Source organism: Acanthochromis polyacanthus, chromosome 13 (assembly GCF_021347895.1).
Source record: "Acanthochromis polyacanthus isolate Apoly-LR-REF ecotype Palm Island chromosome 13, KAUST_Apoly_ChrSc, whole genome shotgun sequence".
Lineage (NCBI taxonomy): Eukaryota > Metazoa > Chordata > Actinopteri > Pomacentridae > Acanthochromis > Acanthochromis polyacanthus.
Window position 1 is genome coordinate 22832413 of NC_067125.1, and position 24634 is coordinate 22857046.

General features: G+C 40.1%; 1 protein-coding gene across 3 annotated transcripts in view; it reads left to right on the forward strand.

The window, feature by feature from the left end:
* Nucleotides 1-24634, forward strand: part of bcas3 (BCAS3 microtubule associated cell migration factor) — a 418130-nt gene that overhangs the window by 228669 nt on the left and 164827 nt on the right. Inside the window, exon 24 of one of the 3 annotated variants that reach the window (XM_022195626.2) lies at nucleotides 5126-9740. The exons of the other annotated variants lie outside the window; for them this stretch is intronic. Coding sequence (XP_022051318.1) covers nucleotides 5126-5136 — 11 coding nt within the window. The 3' untranslated portion in view covers nucleotides 5137-9740. Of the gene's footprint in view, nucleotides 1-5125; nucleotides 9741-24634 lie in introns of those variants that run through there. 3 annotated transcript variants of the gene reach the window in all.

Below are 24634 nucleotides of genomic sequence, written 5' to 3' on the forward strand. Positions count from 1 at the left end.
ACTGGTGGCCAGCAGCTCCACATTTGCATTGTTCACACCCCAGACCAGCTGATAATGGTGGCAGACATGGTGACCACAACAACAACACCCCCAGAGAGTATTCTAAGAGGAATAAAACTGTGATGGTAAACAACTGAGTCACTGTTGAGACAATCTTAACCAACTGTTGTGTAGCAGTTTCCCTGCAGGGATTATTAAAGTTTCTTTTCCTGATTCTTGTTTATTGCTCCTCTGTATAAATAACTTCTAAAGACCCTGCTGGTGTTCAGAGAGGAGTGACATAGTTCCTGCTGTTGTATTTGAGGCTTGACAATCATGCGCAACCCACCTCCTTCTCAACCATCCAGTACCTGGAACATGGTATAGTTTACCTTCAGGTGGGTGCTGAAATTTACCTGGCACTCATTTCTAAAACAGACAAAGGACAGTGAAACAAAAGCAGAACTGGCACAAAGATAAAAGTTCCCATAGTGTAAAAGCCTAGAAGTTTTACAGGATATGGTTGTTAGATGCTAGACACCTCAGTACTTGATGTTGCACTTGGAACCACATACTGAAGGAAATTCTCAGATTTCGTAAAGCAAATTAAGGCCAGTTTAGAATTGTAGGGTTCTACTTTTAGATCATACACTGCAGTAGTAGGATGGGGGCTTTTTTATTTTGTAATATGCAATTGTTTATTTGGAAACCTGAAAAGCCTGATTCATCTGGACACCTTTTGCTTCACTGGATGCTGAACTTTGAGTGATTATGACATAAAGATAATTCACAGTCGCATATTCCCCCTGGAGGATTTTTGCACATTGGACTGACTCACACACTGACAGATACAGTATGCTGAACTCCAGATATCTCCGTAACTTTTCAGCCTCTATCATTGTATTTACATCTGTTTAATAAATTACTGGCATTATATTTTCTGCCTCAGCAGCAATAGTGATTCATTTCCTCTAACTTAATGCAGACAGCTGGTCCAGATCTAAATCCAGTGATTTTACAATAGCAGTATTATAATGACACTCACAAAGAGATGAATGTGAGTGCGAATAAAAGAGAGAACATTGGCATGGCCGGCGATAAAGACTTAACCCTTGCTCCTCTGTGTTGTGGATTAAATGTAGCCTGTTTATTATGAGCTGGGGTTAGGGATATAGGATTAAGTGGTCCCTCACCTCTACAAGAACAGCTCGGAGATTGGCATAGGACAGAAGCGATGCATTAGGAGCTGGTACTTACCATGCTGCTCACAGTGGGAGCACAGAGAACGTGATCACAGAACAAGTTGATTTGGCTTTTCTTTTAGTTAGGATTTCAGGAAAGTTAGAATGGGGCAAAGGCCAGACAAAGACGCCCCGGTATCCAGTGTCATGGTGTATCCAACAACATGGTTTTTAAAGACTGGTGGCAGCGGGTGGTCCATCCCTCATAAACCCACCAACAAGTCAAAATAAAGGTGTTTTTTCACTGCCTCTTGGATGCAGGAGAGACCTCCTAATTATGTTTTAACATACAGAATATTACTTATATTATGTTAACATAGAAGTTTCAACAAATGAAACAAATTTTCACAAAGAAAGGTGGTAGTATGAGCTAAGTTTAAATTACTTCAATCCAAATCATTAAATACTGAGTCAAATGTGTTGTTTCCTTTGAAAATGTTGCTTAATCCTTTTTCATGTTGGACTAGGGTTTCCTGTGGACCTCTACTAATTTGCAATAATTGCTAAAGCTGTCTGTGGTCTTAATCCATGGTAAATGTGCCATGTCTGTAATCTGTAAAGTAAGGATTCCACCACAATTATCCATGATATATCTCCGAACAGAGGTCCTATGAGAATTTTAGTCCCATGTAGAGATGATTTTGGGCTATTTAAAAAAAAAAAAAAACATTAGAAGTTTTTTGTTTGTTTTTGTTTTTTTTGTTTTATTTAATGCACAAGAGAGAATTGTGGAGTCTGTCGAGCTTGAAAGTCAGAGACTACAGTTTAAAATGAAAGTTTGAAGCATTTCAAGTGCAAGTCCAGTAGGCCCATGCCACTACGTTACATGGAGAGCGACTCAAAAAATGATAAACATGTTAAATCTATAAAGTATATAGTCTAAAAACATGAGATCCACAAAATAAAACATATTCTTTCTGGGTTTGTTTGTTTTTTTTTGCAAAATTGACAAATAAATTAAAAAAAAAAACTACCTGAACAACTATGCACAGCTTGATGTCACTTTTAGGTGTTTCCAATACAGCTACAATGGAAACTGAGAGAGCAAAATTGCACTGCTTTATGAAGCAGAAAAAATCAGAAAGACAGACATCTATTTTTAGAGCATGTCATTACTAACACAGAGCTGCATGACTGTGAATAATATGAAACATTCACAGCTAGCAGACACATATCTTCATGCCTTTACACCTTCAGCAGTAATGACTGACTGAGATCCAACTTCAGAATCTGGAAAAAGCATGACAACATGTTATTGTTTCAGAAAAAATAAAATATAGCAATACTTTATTTCTTTGTGCATGGATCATTTTTGAATTGCTTTGCACCACCTCACCACAGTACCATTGATTTAAATTTCTGAAGAGTTCAGTTCAGTCCTCTATGTGTGAGCATCATCTTTGGCATTTGATTGAACCATCAACAGTCCAAGGCTGGACATGACAGATGAATGGACATGCTGTTCATGATATGAAGCAAGTGAATATCTCTGTAATTGGTTTAGGCGTAGTTGCAAAAGAATTGTAACTTACTCACTGGATGTAGATTGCGAGTATAAGCCTGTGACTGGGGCACATTTAGCATGACTTTCTTCTCCTCTTCTGCTGTCTATGGTATGGTTTTCAAAATATTCTCCAATATAATATAATTGTAATACAATAACAATCTCTGAGCAGAAAACTACACACTGAAATTAAAATTTTTGCTAAAAGTTTGGATTGTGCAGGGCTGCTGTTCTTTTCACTGACTGAAGCATTTTAATAACTGTGCTCCCCTCCCATGATGCACCAAAACAATTCCTTCATAGCTATTTTGCGTAAAATAAACATTTCACTGCATCCAGTTAGTGGAGTGCAGTGAGAATCCATTTGAGTCCAACATTTGCAGCTAAAGTTCAAAATGTGCAGATGTTTCTTTGAACTAATGTGCAATATGCAGCTAGATCACTTTAGGTGAGACGACTCATCACTCTGATGGTCCTGTCGAGCTGTATAAACAGCTGCTAATGTACCTGAATGTTTTGAAAATGAAAAGATTGATTGGATATTCAAAGTTCAATAGGAGATTTGGCTCCAGCACTGGTAGCAAATTTGAGTTTTTTATCCACCTGGAACCAGATACAAAACAGAATCAGTTATTGGAACCCAACCCGAGACATTCTTGACTAATCTGTTATCATTTAAAGTTAAATGGATCACTGTCAATATTCTGGGCCGAATTTTTCATAAAGCCAGACCTCGTTAATGTACCTACTAAACACTGTCATTCTGCGGCGATAAGAACATTTTAATAGGTTTGCCCAAATACCGAGATCAGTCAAAAGTTGTCAAAGGACTGATTTATTAGAATAAGATAAGCAGAATAAAGATCATCTTGGTAGGACTTTTTTTTTTTTTTACCTATCTCACCTTCGTGATGGACTGTCTCTTTACTAACAAAGTGCTGCATCTGTGTGTGTTTGCGTGTTGCTGTTCATGTCTGTACGACACAAATGTGTTCTTTGGCTCTCATCTGAAACAAAAGGAAGCTGTGTTTGTGTGTCCTGCATTTGTGTCTGATGTTCACTCCAACAGTTTCACTCCAAAGCCTTGTCAGACATGCCACATAACACACACACTCCGAGAGCCTTCGAGCCATTGTTTCTCACACAGCAGGCCACAGGGTCGATTGCCAGTTGTGGAGTATTATCAGCCTCCCTGTGTTAGCGAGTGTGTGTGTGTGTGTGTGTTTTTGTGCAGACATGCTCTCAGCTGAGGGAGCTGGTTCACGGGCCGGTCAGAGCCGCCTTATTTCCTTTTAATTGACTTAAGATGGGCAAACAAGACCTCAGCAAGCACACGGTACCCATTACACTCACACACATGAAACACACAATGCCAAGATGCACGCTAATGAAGCACACATACTGACACACACACAGCCACAATTGCCCCTGCGTGTGTTAGCTACTTTACAGTCCCATCAAGCTGTAGAAGAGGGTTGTGTTTTCCCAGTCAGCAGTGCTGCCTTCCAGCCGCCTGCAGCTCTGCCAGAACTCAGTCACAATGATCTTTTTACTCACCTTGGTCCACGCTGGTTTAGTTGCGTGATCAGAGAGTAGGCCATCTTGTTGCTTTGCAGAAAATTAGTTTAACATGGCTTTTTACAAGCTTTCTGATACCCTCTTATCACACGGAGGATTGAATGTAGCTGGTTTTAAATTTCTGTGCACAACTGTGGTTTTTGGCGCAACAAACAAACAATTCAGTGTTGTCTTTTTTCCACCTGGAGGGACAATGAGAAATAATGAAAAGCATCTTTATGTTCTCCCATGGTAACAAAATATGACACTCGGGTTTGTCAGAATTAGGAAATGCTTTAGAACAGAATTTGTGGCTTTATTATCGCTGCTAGGGATTAGTCAAGCTCCAACTACAGCAGATACAGCGCTTTCCATAATGTATCTCGATAGCTTGTTTTTTCTGGACCCATCCTGCAGGATCAGTGATTGTAGTTGACTTTTTCTGACTCTCTTGTCTCACTATTTTATTTTTACTGAATTATGTGACAATATTCAAATTTGTAGCGGCCTCCAAATGGTCTAGCATTCCGAGGTTTGCTGTTAGGTCAGACCAGTGTCTGATTCATCTGTATGCTGCTAAACGATGAACAGAGAATCACTTTGTATGAAGCATCTATCAAGCAGCTATCTGCATTTTCAGTGTCGTGCTGTGGCTACACGCTGTATGTAGCCACACTGTGCTTCAGTAAAGTGCATGTCTCACTCACTCATCCTCCCTCTCCAACCATGGATGTGCATGCTGAGGAAAATCAAGTATGCCAACAAAAATACACACACTTGTATATCGCCAGCAGAGATTTAAAAGCCAACTTTTTTGTTTTTATTTCCTGTTTTTCTCCTGCAGGTTATTCCTAAAAAAAGAAGCTCCTCGCTCTGCCAGTTACCATTTCAATTGATTTTTTTTGCTTTTTTTTCCCTCACAAGCATGCATCATTTTCATTGGCCATTCATCCATCCATCCATCCATTCATCTATCCATCCATCCACCCTTCCCTCTCTCCTTCACTACCCAATCATTGTTTTATCATTGGTGTGTGAGAGAAGAGGACAGGCGGGAGGAGGAGGATGAGGAGGAGGAGAAAGAGGAAGAGAGGAAGATGGCCAGCTTTCTACTTGTCTGTCTCTCAGTTTGACTGTCTGTATATTTCTGTCCAGGTATGGCCTCACAGATTGTCGCCATCCTGAGCTCAAGCCCAGTTGATAAATGAAAATCCTTAGAGGAGCACATTTTCAATGCACAATGAAATCCTGATGAAACGATTTAATGGCAACACATCAACTGTTAGAATCATGTAATTAAATAGTGACAGAGTTTTGTATATAACACTCAACATATTAGTTACAACAGTCATTTACCAAGGCCACATCACTATTTTTCAACCTTGTTAATGTCTTTAGGGTGCCTTCCTCAAGGTCCCTCATCACTGACTTTGACAGAGGGGTGATTGTTTAATAGTAAACCAGTCACACAGCTCCATCATGTTGCCAGCCTACAGGTGTCTTTGATAGCCCTGAGACAGACACTTGAACTTCCAAGCTTTGCAGTCATGCTCACTGACATGTACATTAAAACCAAACATTGTCATGCATTAGAAGGAAAATCAGATAGTTTCGTAGGTAGTTGTTGAATCAGACTAGACCACACTAGACCTTTCTGCTTGCAGGCCAAAAAACACTGTATACAGAGTGCCAGAGGCTACAGACATTCAGAAAAGATTTAGAAAGCATGCTGCCTGGTGAGCAGAGTAAAGTATCATACCTTATAATGGTAGTATTTGGCATTTTTGTTGTTTTGAAGCTGAAAAAGAAGTTAGAAGAATTACGAACCTCTTTGTATTTCCCACTCCGCTAGCGATGTACCGCTAAAGAGATATGCATCTTGTAACTCATCAAGTTTACATTTGAACCAGTCAAAAGTGAAAATATAAGAGACAAATATATTCATTCCAAACGTTAGCCTGAAATGGAAACTAATGGTAAATGGCCATTGTTTTAAACTTGATTAAAAGGTGGTGCAGCAAAAACTGAGTTTGAATGTTTCTGAGACTCTGACAACCAAAGTTAAACCACATTCAAACTCAGGCAGAACAAATGTCCAGCCTGCTTTTTAGACATTTAGTCTAACATTAACTAAACCTGTTGACCCTGCCTGCATGTACTGAGTTACAACCGCCTGATTCAGTGTTTGAAGAATTTATTGGTTACCATTAACAAACAGCAACTTAATTAAGTCACCACAGAGTTTGTATATTATCATATTTCATTTAAACTCTGAGAAAGGTCATTGAATAGGTCATTGCAACTGCTATGGTAAGAAAAAATATGATCTGACTTCAGTACATGAGCTAAATAATTTCACCTTTTTATATTACGGTATGTATATAAAATTAACACCAACACATACTAGAGGAAAGAAAAATGTACCTAACATTTGAGAAGATTATACATTGTATGGTGGAAATATGCATGTATGTTATTATTTGTCCAGCAAAATGTAACATCATGAAGTCATTAGGCTCCTGGAGCTAAAATTAATACCTCATAAGAAGCAGTTACACAGTCCCTCCAGCCTTCAGTTGGCAACAGAAGCTGAGGCAAAGGGCACTGGGCTCAGCTGTCTCTTGTGTCGTGGTCGTGGTACAGTTTTTCTATGGAGCAACTCGCACAAACACATACTCAACACACACTCAGCAGCATTTGCCCTTTAGGCAGAGAATAAAGCACGTATTATACATCCAGCTCAGGATGAGATGGAAAGAAGGATCACAGAATGAGGGAGGAAGTGCAGAAGTGCACTTGTGTCTGCAGAGGAGCAGGCTGTGTAGGGCTCCTCCAGTGTTTCCCTCTAGTCCTCTTTAAATGGCCCATGTTAATATGCATACAGTACCACTTTAAAGACAGGCATATCAAAGTTTTTACGTAAACTGTCCCATTGGAGAGCTTCCCTATCAAGTGATAAAAATGGAAAGTGCTTAAATATCAATGTTCTCTCAGTAGATTGTCTGGTCTGAGGCCTCATGATCATGTCTGTCTTCCCATGTACTTTGTTAAGTGATGGAGCTACATAGGGCCTGCATTGACAGATCATTAACATCATTATCAGTGTATTTGACCTTGAGGAAACAAACAATGGTATTAGAGAAATATCTCTGGTAATACATTATTATTATTATTAAAGATGGATTTAAGAAAACACTTTGAATAATTGTGTAATTGAATTTTTTCCATAAAATAACCTAGCATAGATTATATATAAATGACAGACAGGCCATTGGATGTCACAGGTTGCTTGGTGCAATTCCGTTTTGAAGCCCTTAATTTTGGAATTAGTTTGTTACCATCTTGCTGTTTTGAAACGTGACGACCAAGTGGTGACTCTGATCGAGAATTCAAGCACACTACACAAGATACAGTAGCAACCTGTCTAACCTGCTTTATTGGCTATTGTACTCTAAATAGAACTATAATTTACTAAATGAATGTCATATTGTACTGAAGGAGACGTGAAACTAGTGACTGAGACCATAAACTCGTTGTGAAAATATTTACTGAGGTAATGGATCAAGGGAAACTAACATCATTTGTCCTGTACTTATAGGTACACTTTTATACAATCTGACTTTCTTCTGCAACCAGTAGAGTCGCCCTCTGCTGGTTTTTAATAAGAATGCTATCGTAAGTCATATATGTATTGATTTCACTTTTCTAACTCGAAGATTATGTCCATCTTTCAGAAATTGTCTGTGTTACTTAATTAGATAATTGTTGAAACAACACACCTCCTACTTAACTGAAAAATCTAGAATATGGAAATATTTTCATTCTGTAAAGTTTTATTACCTGACACAAGATGTCCATCATGTACATCATGGAATGTCCATTCCCAGTGCAGTGCATGTTTTAAGTGTCCACTCATATCAGAGAGGTGCCCACTTGATCCTCAGACAAGTTGTGATGTGACAAGTCCTACTCACCTGGAACTCCGAGTTTAGGTTCAGTGAAACATTTTTGTTTCACCAGATAACTTTGAAAACAGTCTTCTAGTGTCAAAATTAACACGTACATCATTCAATACAGTGAAATTCAACTCTCTAACACAGCCCCGTTTCCTAAAAATGACGGTTCTATGTGACTACTTTGCATATTCATTCATATTGTGAGAGAAACATAATTGTGTTTTCAAACAAACATATTTATCACTTGGAACATAGCGAGAAAGTCCTTTGTTTGACAGCCGTAAAATCTGCCTCAGCAGGTTCGAGAGGAAGATAGAGGTTCATTTTACCCAGGAGAGTTTGTGTCCTGTAGGGGACCATTATTCACTGATTGCTTCCGGTTTTCCTTTTAGACTTCATTCAGTTAGGCACCGAAACTGGATGATTCTTTTTAGAAGAATGTCATGGTTTGGGTTAAAATATCCATCCATTATCTATACATCACTTAATGCTCATTGGGGTCGTGGGGGAGTCTGTCCCAGCTGACTTAGAGTGAAGTCAGGAGACACCTGGACAGGTAACAGTCTATCACAGGACTACACATGGAGACAAACAATCACACTCACATTCACACATATGGACAATTTAGTATCATCAATTAACCTCAGCATATTTTTGGACTGTGGGAGAAACCTGGAGAACCTGGAGAAAACCCACACATGCACAGGGAGAACATGCAAACTGTAGGCCGGGCCGCAGATCGGAGATCTTTTAGCTGCAAGGCAACGGTGCTAACCACTGAGCAACCGTGCAGGCCCGGGTTAAAGTATGACTGTTAAAAAGATGTTTGAAGTTTCTCCACCGTTTCCTAGGTTTATCTGAGTGATTAGTTCAGGCCTACCCAATATATGACTGGCGAGTTGTTGAATGTGATTTAGTTGTGTTAGGATGTACTTTTGCTAAACCTGGCTGGAGGAGGAGCTTTAACATAAATGTATGCCATGTTTGGGGTATGTATCGCTGGGATAGACATTTACATTGACTGTGTAACTTGTCATCTCATTACTATGGCTACACACCCTCAACGTTTCAAACCTCAGCCTTTTTTTTTTGTATGAGAATCAGTTTCATTCAAAATGAATGAATATGTAGGCATGGAGTCAACTACAGTGTTCCTCAGCATAGACTAAACCATGGAATGGGGCACATAGATGATTAATATCTGTAGGCTAACTAACTGGACAACTTCCATCACTGTTCACCTCTGTTTTCTGATGTTGTTGTACATCTTTGTAAACTAAAATGAATACATTAGATCTCCTCAGTGGTGTGTGCTGAGGTCTGCTCTCACAGTTTATAGTAACTACTAAATGTATCCTGTCTGTAATAACCAGTTAAAGCTGTATTTTTGTGTCTATGTACAAAAGCTAATTTCACATGTAAATAATCTGCATTCCATTTTTTTGGTTTCCTGTGAAAGTTCGCATTACACAGTGCCATTAAACTGTACATGTTTTACCTTAAGCTGGGAATTTTTTATATGTATGTGTCTGGACTCCCACGCATACAGCCACCCACGCTTTACCATCTTTTTTCAATTCCAGCTCATTCAAGCCTTACAGCCAACTTGTGTGATGTGTGTGAGGACAAAGGACAGCTTCACATCATGGCCCTTGGTGCAGTGTGTTTGTGACACAGTGTGACTTTAATCGTCAATACAATGAGAGCCAAGAATGGTGTTTGTATGCATGTGTGTTTTGTATTATTTCTACATATGGATGAAGAAGTGTTTGAAGGGGTCTTTGTTTAAACTAAATAAATAAATGGTTATGGAATGTATACACACACACACACACACACACACACACACACACACACACACACACACACACACACACACACACACACACACACACACACAGCCTTATACCCAGTGGAATATAGTTTTCCATCTATTCCATACAGCATTTTTTTCCCCAATATATTCACATAATGCAAATTTTCCATTCATATATACATTTTTTAAGGGTTTTCATATAGCATGCTATCCTGTTTTTAGTTTCCATGTATTTAATCACTAGTAAGCTGCAACAGTTCAGACTGATTATGTGTACCATTACTCATATTTGTCATTTTGGAAAACATTAACCAACAATCTATTTTGTTGTGTTAGAACAGCATGATGACTTGCAAGAAAAAAGAATGCCATGCTTACATGGTTAATGCAAGCAGCAACAAAGTTTAACCTGAAAAAACAGTGTCTAAATCAAAGATAGAAATTGGAATATTTCACTGCCTATTTTGTTAGTTTATTCAACATCCATCCATCCATCCATCCATCCATCCATTCTCTATACACCACTTTATCCTCACTAGGGTCGTGGGGGGTGCTGGAGTCTATCCCAGCTGACTCGGGTGAAGGCAGGGGACACCCTGGACAGGTCGCCAGTCTGTTTATTCAACATGTTTCATTTAAATTATTCAGAAGTAAACTATTTGCTCCAGATTCTGTTAAAAAACTAAAAAAAACAGTGCCTAGCCAACCAAAAAGACATTAGTTACTGTGGTGCTACCAACAGTCATATGACAAACATTCAGGGACAGTTCAGTTGAACTATAGGCAGTGATTAAGTCATCCATGCTGCTGAGAATGTGGAGGACCCTGTTCTGTGAAGGGACAGCAAAGTTTGAACATGGTGCATTGAAGGTAAAGGAGACTGTGTTGAAAAATAATGAAAGAACCACCTTTCTCCTGTGACATTTTCTGGAAAGCTAAGATATTTTTCAAGTGCCTTTGTAAGTAGCTAAGATATCGAGGTTTTAAGGGTTTCAATTTATGGAAAAATAAATAATCTCAGAAAATCTTTTTTTTAATGATTTATGACAATTCTACAATTTCATTTAGCAGACGCTTTTGTCCAAAGCGACGTACAACACAAGCAAGAATTCAGACATAAGGAAAAACCTTTTAGTAAGTGCAAGAAGTGCTTCAAGTGCAGTTGGTCAAAGATGTTGCCATCAAGTTGCAGAAGAATTGCCAACACCCCCCCACCCCTTTTTTTTCAACTTTGTCAGCGCTAAATAAGTGCTGGGTTTTGGACCACCTGACTTATTCTACCCCTAAGGTGGAGTCGGATTAAGTGCCTAGTTGTTCTCTGAACAACTGAGTCTTCAATTTAACTGTATAGTACTGTACAAAATATATGTCTGAGTTTTCTCTCTGTGCTGTTTCAATAGAAGCGCAGGACTTTGTATTGCAGTGAATAATGAGCACACGGTGAGAAAAAATTAGAGCAAAAAACATTTAGAAACTGCTTGGAGTTCTGAGGTTCTAGTTAATTAATTTGTACAGCTTGGATACAGAAAGGATAATTCAGAAGCTCTTCGTCTACCAGGCGGTTCTGATAGACACCATCAATAATAGAACTCGCTGATAGAGACATAGCTGAAAAAAGGTTGTGTAATAGCGATGGTGACATTGATTCCAACCTAAAAATAAAACCTACTCTAGTGAGACACTGCAATCAGTTCATGGCTGAGCTTAGGATGTAAAAGGTTATGTTCATCTCCAGTATAGAGTATTCATGAAGCGATTAATACATTGGCAGCTGTCTACTGACATATTTAAATACAGCTACTTGGAGAATGTATTGTAGCATTTAGTTGTGGAGCTGTTTGAAGTGTTAACACAATGTCCGTCAACAGTTATTTTACAGCGTAATTGTCCGTATGCTTCATGTTTATAGTTGAAGGGTGCATTGGACAAACTTTATTTATAACTCACAAACAACTTTACACCACAGGGAGTAAAAATTCAAACTATACCATCCAAAGGATTTCTGAGCAGCGAAGACCATCCAACTTTGAAAACTACAAGAAACATTTTGTGGTGAAACGTCGGTATAAGATCTGAATTCGGGAGGCTTTAGAACCTGAACCCTACAGACCCTGCGCTCCAGGGTTCACATTTCACTTAGTACAAGTTGGCGTTGCACTCCTCTCCCAATTTGAACCATTACTCCCCGCTTTGTAATCAGCTCCAACAATTATAACCTCGCAGTGCGCCTCTGATTACTGTCCGGGTGTATTTTGGACTGTTCTGGGAACCCAGGAAAAAAAAGCTGATACTGGTCCCAGCAGAACTCTAGGTTACACACATTTACAGTAACCCGTCTCTGTGTGTTTGTGTGTGGGTTGCCGTTCGTTTGAAGTGCTCATTCCCTCCAAATTACAGTGCTGCCATAATGAAGTATTACCATACGATTCCAAGACAGACCAGTACAAAGAGAGCAAGTGTGTGTGTGAAGTTGGATGTGTGTTTGCCCTGGACACTTGAGGTGAAAGTTCAACTAGGATGCCCGAGTACAAAGTGTCTACCCAGCCACAGTGCATGTCCAAATGTCTCTGTGTGTTTGTTTGTGTTTTATCATACAAGTAAAAAAATAGCTTTTGTGTGTGATGCAGCCCCACTGTGCCGAGGCCTGTTTGAGTGTGTGTAACAATGCGTATGCTTTAAAGGAAGGCGGTTGCGTGAGGGTCCTCCCAGTTGTGTTTCTAAATGTGTGGAACCACTGGCCAGCTGTGACAAAGCTCAGTTTGAGCTCACACACACACTTGGAGGTGCAGGCGTCTTTGGCTGCAGGCTGTGTTGGCCTCACCTAAGGCCGCCCTGGGCTGCTGAATGTTGCATGAGGCCCGGCCGCCTCATGCATACTGCAAGAGCACAAACATGCCATCGGATGATATACATACTGCATTGGCACCTGCACCCACCTTGACTAACAACCATCCAATCCATTTTTCATCAACACATGCAGTGGGACGGCTGTTTGAGGACAGGAAGTAGGAGGTGGTAGATGTTTGTCGGTGATGATGTGTCTTGTCCTTTGTTATCTCCCTTTCGGCACTCTACACTTTAGGTTTGCAGTGTTTTTGCTAGTTTCTTTGTTCCTGCTGTTTCTGCCCAGGAGAACTGTCCATGTGAGTGCATGAGCAGCTATTTAAAGTTGCTTTTGTATTTACAATGGATCAGATGTGGAATGTGATGTCTTGACGAATCATTTTGACATTCACACCAACAAACTCCACTCTCATCAACCAGCAGCTGCTTTTAGCCAGAAAGGCTCTGATAAAGTTACTTTACACCAAACAGCAGTCAGACAAGAACCTAGGTGTTGAACATTGTGGATAAATTAGCAGCTTAAGAGCCAGCAGGCTGTTAGACTTGGCATCTGTGAGTTCAAACATTTGTTTTGATGTGGTGTGAGAGGTACTTAATAAAACAGGCAGAACTGTTCATGTTACTACACAGAGTTAAGATGCAAACTAAAGTTTACACCTTAAATGTGAAACTAATTTCTCAGGGTTTATCTCCACAGGAGGTGGTTCAGTGTGTTTTTGCTTGTCCATTCCCTTTGTGTCTGACAGGACAGATACTCTTTTAATTGAATGTGGTTAGTCAGGCGCCATGTTTTATGTGTTTAACTGCATCGAGAACCATTTTATTTACACATCAGCTCTGGGTTTTTTTGTTTTACATTAGGTAGAGATTGGTGCTGCCAAATTATAAATTACCTAGATGACCGTACTGTCCCTGAATGCAACCTGTGTAGACAGTTGAAGCTGCTGCTGCTCTGCTACCATGCTGCTGTCTACTGAGGGACCATTCATTTGCAGAAACATGACTCTAAAGATAGTCTAATAGTACTGCATGTCACTGCATCGCCTTTACACAGTGATATGTTAATGTTAATGGCTACCCCCAAGTGGTCAAAAAGTCCAGGAGTTTTCATAGAATAAATAACCAAAGAAGTCAGTTTCCATTTTTCTAAATCATTTCATATTGGTGTCACGCTGCACAGAAGAGATTTTGAGCTCTCTCTCCTTCTAGTCATGGTTGTGTTGTTTCCGCAGAGGTGCAGGATTCAATACTGCATCAAAAAATGAGACCACAGGTAATGTAGATACAATATTGAAAAAAACACACACAGAGCCAACTTGTGGTTCAGAGAGTCTAGATGAATTTCTATAGCATTGCCAAAGGAATATTTCAGAGGACTTCTGGATTGACATGCAGTTCTGACAAATACCATCAATAATAGAACTTCCACGTTAATACACTTGTTTTTTTTTTTTCTCAATAGTGGTCAACAAGTCAAATAATGGTACAACAAAAGAAAGAAAGTGTTGTAGGTGAATACTAGCAGCATACTTTTCTGTCAGATAGACTCTGAAGCTACTGGAGCCTGTTTGAGCACCTCCAGCCTCCAGCTCCATCCTTCTAACACAACGGGCTGAAAGCACCCGTGCTGTCACTATAGCTGCTATCAGCTATCATCTCTCGCTCACAGCCACTGACCTATCCAGCTTCTGCATTATAGCTAGCATGCTAACAGCAGTGGGGCCAAGCACCCTTTAGCAAGTCTCCCCTGCAAAGCAGAGTCTCCTAAATGAAAACCATTCCCCTCCGCCTGCTTCCCCAGCTCTGCTCGGAGACAGGAGCCGTGGGGTCAGCAGCTGGTGGAGGATATGGCAATTGTTTATGAAAAAAAATGCTTTCTCAAGCCCACCAAAAACACACACTTGGGGGGAAAAAAACCTCTGCCCCTGAACCGCCAACAGCTGGGAAGGGTTGGGAGTAGCCTGGAGGCTGGCAAGTCGCCTCCTCCCCTCCGCAGTCCAGATGGGGGAGGTTAGGCTGAGGCTAGCTGCAGCCCACCCCACCCCTCCCCGCTCTCCCCACCACTTCCCAAACTTCCCATTCCCATTAAGGGGAGGCTGAAGATTGCAGAGGAAGGGAAAGGAGGAAGAAAAGCAAAATAGCATGACTGCTCTGTTTTTCACCCCCAACCCTCCCTCCGTCTTCAGCCTAATCAAATAAAGCAGGAAGCTTCCGAGACGGAAGAAGAGTGTTTATTGATATTTGTGTGAGCTCCTTCACCCCCTGTCCTGCCCCTGCTGTTTATTTTCTGTCCACCACTTTTGAAAATTCTGATATTGTCAATGTTTTCGGCTCATATATCATGACTAACTGACTGTTTGAAAACTGCAGAGGCAAAAAGGTTGTGTTTCTTTCAGCTTCTTACAATGTACTATTATCTTAAATTGAGCCACTGGGAAATTATACACTGGCCCGACATCCGTTGCAGAATGGCTATGACCAGTCAATTTATTGTAATAAGAGGGTGTCATATGAAATGAAATGGCCTTAAATAAGAATTGATGACCCTCTCATCTATACCATTGGTCGGACATAAAGGCACACATGCTGCTCATACTGGAGCCAAGAAAATCCTGTTGAGAGTATTGTGTTACCAGTGCTTACCTTTTAGTGCTTAAAAAGTTGAAATTGCATCTTTAAGTAGCACACAGACTCAACTCAAAAGTGGGCTTTAAGTGGAAAACTGTGTTGGAAACTGGATGGAAGCTTTAATGCAGATCTTATGGGGAGCATTGCCAAGAGAGAAGCTCAGTCATCCAATGTAAAGGCAGACTGATGCAAGGGTTTTAAATCTGGCAACAAGAGTTTCATGCTAAGACAGTCATCTACATTTTCAGGCAGACCTCAGTTGGACTTGAAAGTAATTAGTGCCATATATGTTCCAGGGATGGGACTCTACTGTTTGAACAGTATTGAAATAATAAACATTGTGGTAGAAGTATAAAGTGCACTGAACCCAAGGCAGACCCCCGTCACTTCCTATGTACGCACACGAGCATAGGCTCCAGCAAGTTTCAGACTTTTATAAGGCTTTGTAAAACCCAAGAATAACCACTGGGTAGTTTTACTGATGTAAAAATCATCTGCACAGACGTTTGAAAGGAAACCATATTCATTTTAAAGCATCATAATGTGTCGCACACTTTATTGTTGTGATCTGCAGTGTCGAAACAGATTGTAGGTTAGGATGCCAAAGTCAGATGTCAGTTTTCCAATGCCAGCACCCAGTCGTCGTCTCTTCAGAGTGCAGTGAACCCTTGTAAAACCTGTTTGCCACTGCTGAGAGGATCTGGTGTTTGAATGGTGCGCCGCTGAGAAGTTGCCTCGACTAACAAAGGGAAACTTTTTCTTGAACTGCCACTGTGAGAGCCTGCTTTTTTATTTTCAATGGTCCTTTTGTTAGAGGTCATTGAGAGGCGACAGCTTGATTTCCCCTCAAGCCATCCACATGTGTGAATGTGTGTCTATCTGTGCTCGTGCTGCTGCTCTCTGACATATCACTCATCGTACTGCTGTGCATGTATGTGTGTGTGTTTCTGGGAAGAGTGCAGTAATCCAACCCTACCTGCAACCCTGTGGGCTCGCTGCCTACTGCTCCCTAAAGGTCAGAACTCATGACCTCTGAGGGTTTGGGGCAGATAAGTGTCCTGGGGTGCTGTTGTCTTTCTGCAGCAACTCTCTCAGCATGCACATCTGACGGCTTCTATTCTCGTACCACGAGATACATAGGTAATAAAGCACCATCTTTTTAAAACCAAAGCATGGACTGCTCACTCAGTGAGATGATAGACTCATGAATATAGATTAACACGTCTTTAGATTTCCTGGAAGTATACAGTTTAATATATAAAGAGGGTTTTTTTTTTGTTTCTTTGTTTGTTTTTTTAGATTAACGGCACATGTTTTTGGTAGAGACAAGCTTTACTCTAAATAAAACAATGAAATGTAGTTATCAACTGGCTATGAGTTAATTGATGCTATATCATGATGAAGGAAGCAAGAAAGAAAGAACAGAGTGGATGAAAGACATGAATGATTATGTTTTTTGGCCTGTAACACCATAGGCCCATTCAAACACAAACACACATGCACACAGACTTCCTAGGGAAAACCATTTGTAGGATGTAATTGTTAGGTAATGGATGCTGGTCTGAGAGGGGTGAGGGGTGAAAGGTCAGGAGTGTGTTGTTGGGGAGGCCGCAGTCAGCAGCCAATAAACAGGGTCAAATCACGTGTATGTGTGTAGCAGTGTGTGTCAGAAATAAGAACAGCAAAGCTCGTCAGGCCTTGGTTAAAACATAAGGGCCACTGTTTGGTTTCATAGATACACTGGGACATTTCCAGAGCTCACACGCACACACACCTCCTGGTTTCTACAAAAGCAGAAAAAAAAAATCTGTTTCTGTTTCACAATTTGGACATCACTTCATATTACCTGGAACCAGCCTCCCCAAACCCCAGCTGTGTGTCACTTTCCAGCACACACACACTCACAGGTGTAATTCTAACCCTCCAGGTCTCCCTCTAAGCCTGCTGCACTCCTCCAGTCCCCTCACCTATTAACATATGTAAGAGCGACAAGGTCTCACCTTTAATGAGAAAAGCCAGGCCGCCCTGTGAGTTCATTAGCCTTCAGCCGTGTTGAATTAGACGCTGCACAGCCCTGGAGTTTCTCACACTGCCATCCAGCACGCTGCTCACTTACACGCTGAATATAGCTGCTGCCACCTCAACCTGCAGCACAGCAAGCCAATACATGTACACAGTGGTAGTGACCATTCCTGCTGTCTGATATGATATATAATATATGAATGACCTATTTTATTTTGTTATTTGTCTCCTGTTGAACTAATAATTGCTCCAATCCATAGACTCTTCAACAATCTAAAATAACTTGTTGGCTCAACACAGATTGCATCATTATTGTGTACATGCACGCGTGCCTGAGTGCGTGTGTGTGTAATAAAATTCTGTTCGGCCAATAAACAACCCTGAACTAGAGGAATTAGCTTTCCTCTTCAGTAGTTGTTCATTTTAATTACTTGTTACTAATAATGCATACTAAAACACTTGTGTTTAGCTTGATTACTCAGGAAAGGAACATGTTTTACATACACTACTGTTCACAAGTTTGGAGTAACCCAGACAATTCCATGTTTTCCATGAAAACTCCCACTTTAATCCATGTGCTAACATAACTGCACAAGGGTTTTCTAATCATTAATGAGCCTTTCAGCACCATTAGCTAACACAATGTAGCATTAGAACACAGGAGTGATGGTTGCTGGAAATGTTCCTCTGTACCTCTATGGAGATATTCCATTCAAAATCAGCTGTTTCCAGCTAGAACAGTCATTTACCACATTAACAATGTCTACACTGGATTTATCATTCATTTAATGTTATCTTCATTGAAAAAAAAAGTACTTTCAAAAATAAATGATGCCAAACTTTTGAATGGTAGTGGATCTGAAACAGTGAATACTTTCAAGCATAACCAGCATTTTTACGTTGACATTTACAGTACATTTTTCTTACAACACTTCTGAACCTTTCCATAAATAGGATTATAAATGCAGGACAGTCAGTTGAGTGTATTGTCATCATACTATGAGTAGTTGTACTTCAGTAAAGGATTTGTGTACTGCTTTTCTTGGTCAGCAGACTTCAAATGTGCCAGCCGAAGTTGTTCACAATGACACGTTATTCTGAGTAATTGAACAAACCAGTTAACTACCAAACATGTGCTTGGTGGTCAAGCAGGTAAATCCTGAAATGACTATAATTAAGTCAATCCACATCGGTAATTGTTTCAGGTGATATAATTACGTTGTAATGTGGTTAAATACCTAATTTCTGAGTGTGCACGCTAACAAACGAAGCAAATTAAATTACTTCACAAGCTGTTAGGGCAAACCTTCAATGCTGCATGTTTTTTGTGAGAATTCCTGTAAAGTGATGCAAGACGTGCGTGTATGTTTGTGTGTATGTGTGTCTTCCCTGTTAGCTCTGTGAATCGGCCTGTAAACAGACACCTATGAGCAGCTGGGCATTTGGCTCCAACACAACTCCCTCACAGAGAGGAGAAGAACTGTTGACCTCCACACAAACACACACACATGTACAGACAGTGTATGCATGCACCAACAAGCACTACATCACCACACACAGACGCACAAACATCCATAAACACTCAGATCCAGTCGACAACACACTCTCACACAAACACATTTCCCTCAGCTCCCACAGGAGACAGACACTGCCATGTTTACTGCCTCGCCGGAAACTTTTACAGGAAGGAATGAGAGACCAGCAGCTATCATTCTCTCTCCCTCTTCTCTCTCTTTTTTGTTTCTTTCGGACATCTCTACATCAACACTTTGGTCAGTTTATTTGTCCAAGGCAACAACTCAGCAGGTTTTATTGCTCTCCAAATCTAAATCAGGAGGGGGCGTAGGGGACAAATTTCCGGATGAAGACGCCAGTGGACACACTCAGGAGAATGTAAACCGGGTCTGGAGCATAAGTGATAACAAATAAGAGATGTGCTCTAGCTGTGAGCTGTACACTCCAAATGTTTTTGTTTTTACTCTGAAGGACACCGAGGAGTCTGGCTGGAGCTTTGGCCAGGAAAACACTCCAGAAGCTTCCAAACATCGTCGTCCACTCTGTCTCTCGCTCAAGAGCCGGCTTGTCCTGGCCTTCACACACTCAGAGGAGTGTTGTTTTTTCTTCTTTTTTTTTTTCTGGGGGCTGGGGTGATTCACTGGGTCTGATGATTCATAGTGAACAGAGCAAGAAGAATATGATGGTACCTTGGGGGCAGGGGAACTAATAATTCCCCCCGTCTGACAAATAACGACATGTAAAGTTCTATAAATTAAGCAGCCATTAAAACATCTGTATCTACAATTCTTCACAGTATTCAAAGGAAATAAATACCAGGACACAAGTGTTGGACATGCAAGATAACAATCGAATCTCAGCTGTAGAGTGTATTTAATCCTAAATGACTAATGCTAGGCTAATGTGTCCGACACTCCCTGTCGCAGTGTTTGATGAATCATGTGGAGTATTTTAGGTTTCATGTTGTCCTTATATGGAGGAAGGATTTTTACAAGAAGATTGTTTTCTTGACTGTTTTAAACAGAGGAAACCGTAATCTGATCTATACTGCAGTAAACGAATTAAACTGATGAACTAATTAAAATGATTTGTTCAAAGTGGTCCTGTCATTAACCCCTTCCCTGGGTTTGAGAGGCAAGACAGTTTTTTTTTAAAGAATTGCCAAAGTTATACAATGTACTAGAGCTAGAAATTGTAAAAGCGGAAAGAATCTATGAATTTTCAGCTTTCCAAAAGTCTTTGAAGTAATCATATGTGACATGCAGTCAGAAAATTATACATTCGAGCTTAAATGAACTATCTAAATCTAAGCTTGAAAGTAAAATTTCATCAGTCACATTGTGTCTCATTTAAAAAAAGGTGTCAAAAATAAATGATTTGCACCAGATTCTGTTAAAGTGTAAAATAAATAAATGAAAAATTTTGCTTTCCTCAGTGCACCTGAGAAGCCATGACTGACTCAACTGTGTTGACACAAAACAGTTGAGAAACAAGAACTGAAATAAATGATAGAGACTGAGAATAAAATAAACACTTGATCAATTCAATAAATGCAATATGATTCAGTAGCATTATACAGAGGACCAAGTTGGTGGAAGATAAATTCAACGTGTTGAATTGATGGTTTGTAGTGGTTGTAAAAATGGAAGTGGTAAACTACCTATAATGAGTAGCATTGGTAGCACTTGTGGACATTTGGGAGGATGCTATTCATTTGATTTCAGCTTTATTTAAAAAAAATAATCAAAGAAGTGTGACTTGTACTGCACTTAATACAAGTTTGAATTCTCTCTCTCAGTAATAATACAAAATACATAATAATACAAATAAAAAACATAATTATGTTTCCATCGAGGCGCACGACCTTATATTTCAGTGAAAATGAGCCCACGGTTAGTAAAAATGTGACAGAAGTTTAAAAAAGAAAAAAGAGGACTAAAATTATGCACATAAACATCCCTCTATGCAAAAAGCTTTCTGTTTCAAAAGTTTATTTGCTGGACACCAGATGTCTCCTACTCGACAGAGAAATCCGTTCTCAGTGTTCTGGAGGCTTCAAGTTACTACATCACACTTAGAGGATGCTGATTGGCTTTCTGACTAGTTGTGATGTAACAAACCTGCAGGCATTGATTTTAGGTGAATGAAGGGAAACTGTCCTGCTGCAGCAGCTAAATGTGAAAACAGCCTTTGAGTGTGACGTCTGGTTCTGTGGAGCTCCAGCATCCAAAAATGGAGCAAAACACATAATACAGTTTGGAACAGCACAGGCCTTTGTACTTTGTAAATACAGGTCTGAAGTACATTAGTAGTGACACTTAGTTTACTATTTATTAGGGCTGCTTCTTCACACGGTCATTTTGATTAATTAATTACAAAACAAATAGCGCATTCAAAAAATCACACATTTAATCGCACCTTTCTCAGTTCCCTAATTTCTGCCACCCCAGTAACACTGATGCACACTCCAGCCCAGTAGGTGGTGATAATGAACCTGAAATCTGTTTGCCAGCCGTGAAGAAGATGCACAGGACACACTGAGTGATGTCAGAAAGTTTAGTGAACAGTGAAGGAAGATGAGATCACATTGAGCTTGTTGGGCGGAAAGTTTTCTTTAAAAACTTCCACATAGCAGCTTGGATAGAGCGTGCTTGTGTGCAAATTGCGCAACAAAGAGTTTACTGATCACCGCAGCACTTCAAGCCAACAGTATCACCTCAATGTAAAACATGTTGCTGTTAGCATCGGAGCTAGCGTTAGCTAAGACAGTCCTTGTACCAGCAGACGGTGTAGCCATCCCATAATAGATCACTTTTCAAGACATTGAAAGTGCTTGAGTTTACAGAAAGCCTTAAAATGTTGAATATAATGAACTCTTTGAAATATAAATGAAACAAATATTTTTGCTGCTTAAGTTCATATACATCTATTCATTGATTCAAACATCAACCAAAATGTATTTGAATTGAAAAACTTTGCTTATTGTGTCACATGTTGTAATTTGACAAAAATCTGATTAATCATGATTAATTGATAACAAAATTAATTCATAAATAATTAGATAATTTTTTAATCGCGCCTCACCACTACTATTACTGTGTCATTGGAATAAGAACTAAATAAGATGATGCTCATTATTCTTTTTTAATAACTAAGAATTAAGTGATCTGATCAAAGTGCCCTTTTGAATATACTTGTACCTTTAATTGAAAAAGAGCTCCAAACCCCAAAATATTTGATTGATGATGACATGTAGTCCATGTTCATACTTTATTAATTATAACTAGCTGCTGTTTTACTTCTTTTTTATTTATATCCTTTTAACTGACAAATAAAATATACTTGATCTGTTCCAGCTGTTTCAGAGCAGCAGTACTTTCACTGTAAAATAAGTCATCGTGTGCAGCTGTTTATCATATTAAATGTCTTCATTGTTTCCATGTTTATCTGCGGTTTCTGAGTTCCAGCAGCAGGATCTAATGTTCAGGTGGAGGAGAACTTGTAAATGTGAATTGTGTTGAAGCCTAATTCCAGTAAAGCCTTTCAACTCAGAGAAGTTGGAGCACACATACACAGATTTAACAGACACGCGCTCATAAACACACACCATTCTGCTGTTATTGATAGTCAGGAACTGCTCATGTGGTTCTTTGTGATCTCTTTCTCTAATCTTTGTCTGTTCTTCTATTGTTCACTCTTCTTTACTAATCTCTCCTCTGAGTCGCTCTCCCGCTTGTTTTTTCATCACTTTTGAACAAAGTCTTTCTTTATCATTGCTGCCAACAAAAACCAGTTCACTTTTCCTGTCAGTACCAATAGCAGCACTCTGCATAATGACACCCCAATTAGATGCTGGTTGGAAATTTTGATCACTGCATCTCATTACAAAGGGAGGAGTGTCTGTGTGTGCGTGTCCGTGTACTTTCATGCCTGTCTGTGTGGGTTCATATGTGTTCTTTGCTTTTCTCTGCCACCAGTCACTATTGGCAGGTGTCCTGTTCAGGACCCAAGGAAGTTCAGTGTTAAATGTAAAGTTTGTAAGTCAGTGACTATGGTAGAACCAGAACAGCTCATACCCAGTATTGCAGAGCTGGCTGCACATGGTCAGAGCATCATTCCTTCGTAGAACATGCTGCAGCTAAAAACCTCACCCATGATTATCTAAAATGTAGAGACACACAGAGAGCCAACACTGTGTTACTCTGTAAGCACTGCAAACTAGAAGCGGCTGATCATGCCAGTACAACTCCTGCCTGGGCACTTAAAGAGAAAGGATCCAAAAGTGCTTTGCCCGGGCTGCAGCAACAGACACACTGTCCTGTTTACTTTGTCCCCAGCCAAGCATGACATAGACTGTTAAGATTATCAACTCATGGAACATGTTCTGTTTGTATCACTTAATGGAAGTGTTTCTTCATCACCCTGCCCTGCTGCTGTTACAGTAATGTAGTCTGACTCACCTACAGTAGCTTGATGGTATACTGAAAGCCTGCTATTGGTTGCACATTTCATGCAGCTGTCTCCTTCCCTTCCACAATCCATGTGTTAGCCTTTTCAAAATATTCTTCATTACGGGGAACAACTACAACCGCCTTCGGGCACTGACCTATCACACTGAAAATGTCAAGTTTTGCTTAGGACTGAATCATGCAATTAATCAGCTCTGCTATGTTTTTTCCAGTGAATCATCTATTTTAATGGCAGTGCTCACCTGCCTGCATGCAGGTGGCTACTAAAACAGTTTATCTGTGACAATTTGAGTGACCACCATCGCTTCAGCTCCCCCCAAGACAGGTGTGGTTGGTTCGATGAAGTTCAAATAGATTATCCAGAGCGGAATGATACTTGAGTGCAGTTAGACCATTCTACGCAGCACTGTGCTCACTAGAAAATGGTCTGGCTATGCAAGGCTAACGGTGTCATAACATTACATCATGTTTCATCAAACGTTGTTCCACTGTTTCATATTTTGTTTTACCTTTAATGGCCCATGTGACAAACAATCATTAGATGATTTCTTAAAAATAATAGTTAGATGCAGCCCTAGACTCTGAGCTGTGTACAGAAAGTTTTAAAATTCACTCTTTTTCTACATGGTGATAGTTATGCCTAATGAGGACATTCGAGTTTTAATGTTAACATTTAGATACGATAATAGAATCGTTGGTGAGTATGAAGTAGCTTGGATGAGTGGATGAGGACATGCCCAGGAGTCAATGAGCAGACAGCAGCACTCTGGCTTTGTCACATCTGCAACCTCCACTGTGTGAGTTTTTCATTTTTTTTCCCTGAAACTGTAGCCTATTCCCGGCTGATATGAAGTTGTTTGGATGCCGTCATTAATAACTGTCAGCTGTTCTACTGATGTTATCACCACAGTGTTGATGGTGTTTTTTAATGCGCTATCAGAGAGACATATTGTGTGTGTGCGTGCGTATGTGCGCATGCATGGGAACGTGTAAGTGTGTATGTTTTCCACTGTTTCAGTTTCTTGCTTCCTCCATGGGGCAAGTCTTTTGATAGCTTTTGCACTCTGACAGGAAGAAGGGTCAAGAGAGGACCCTTGTGATGT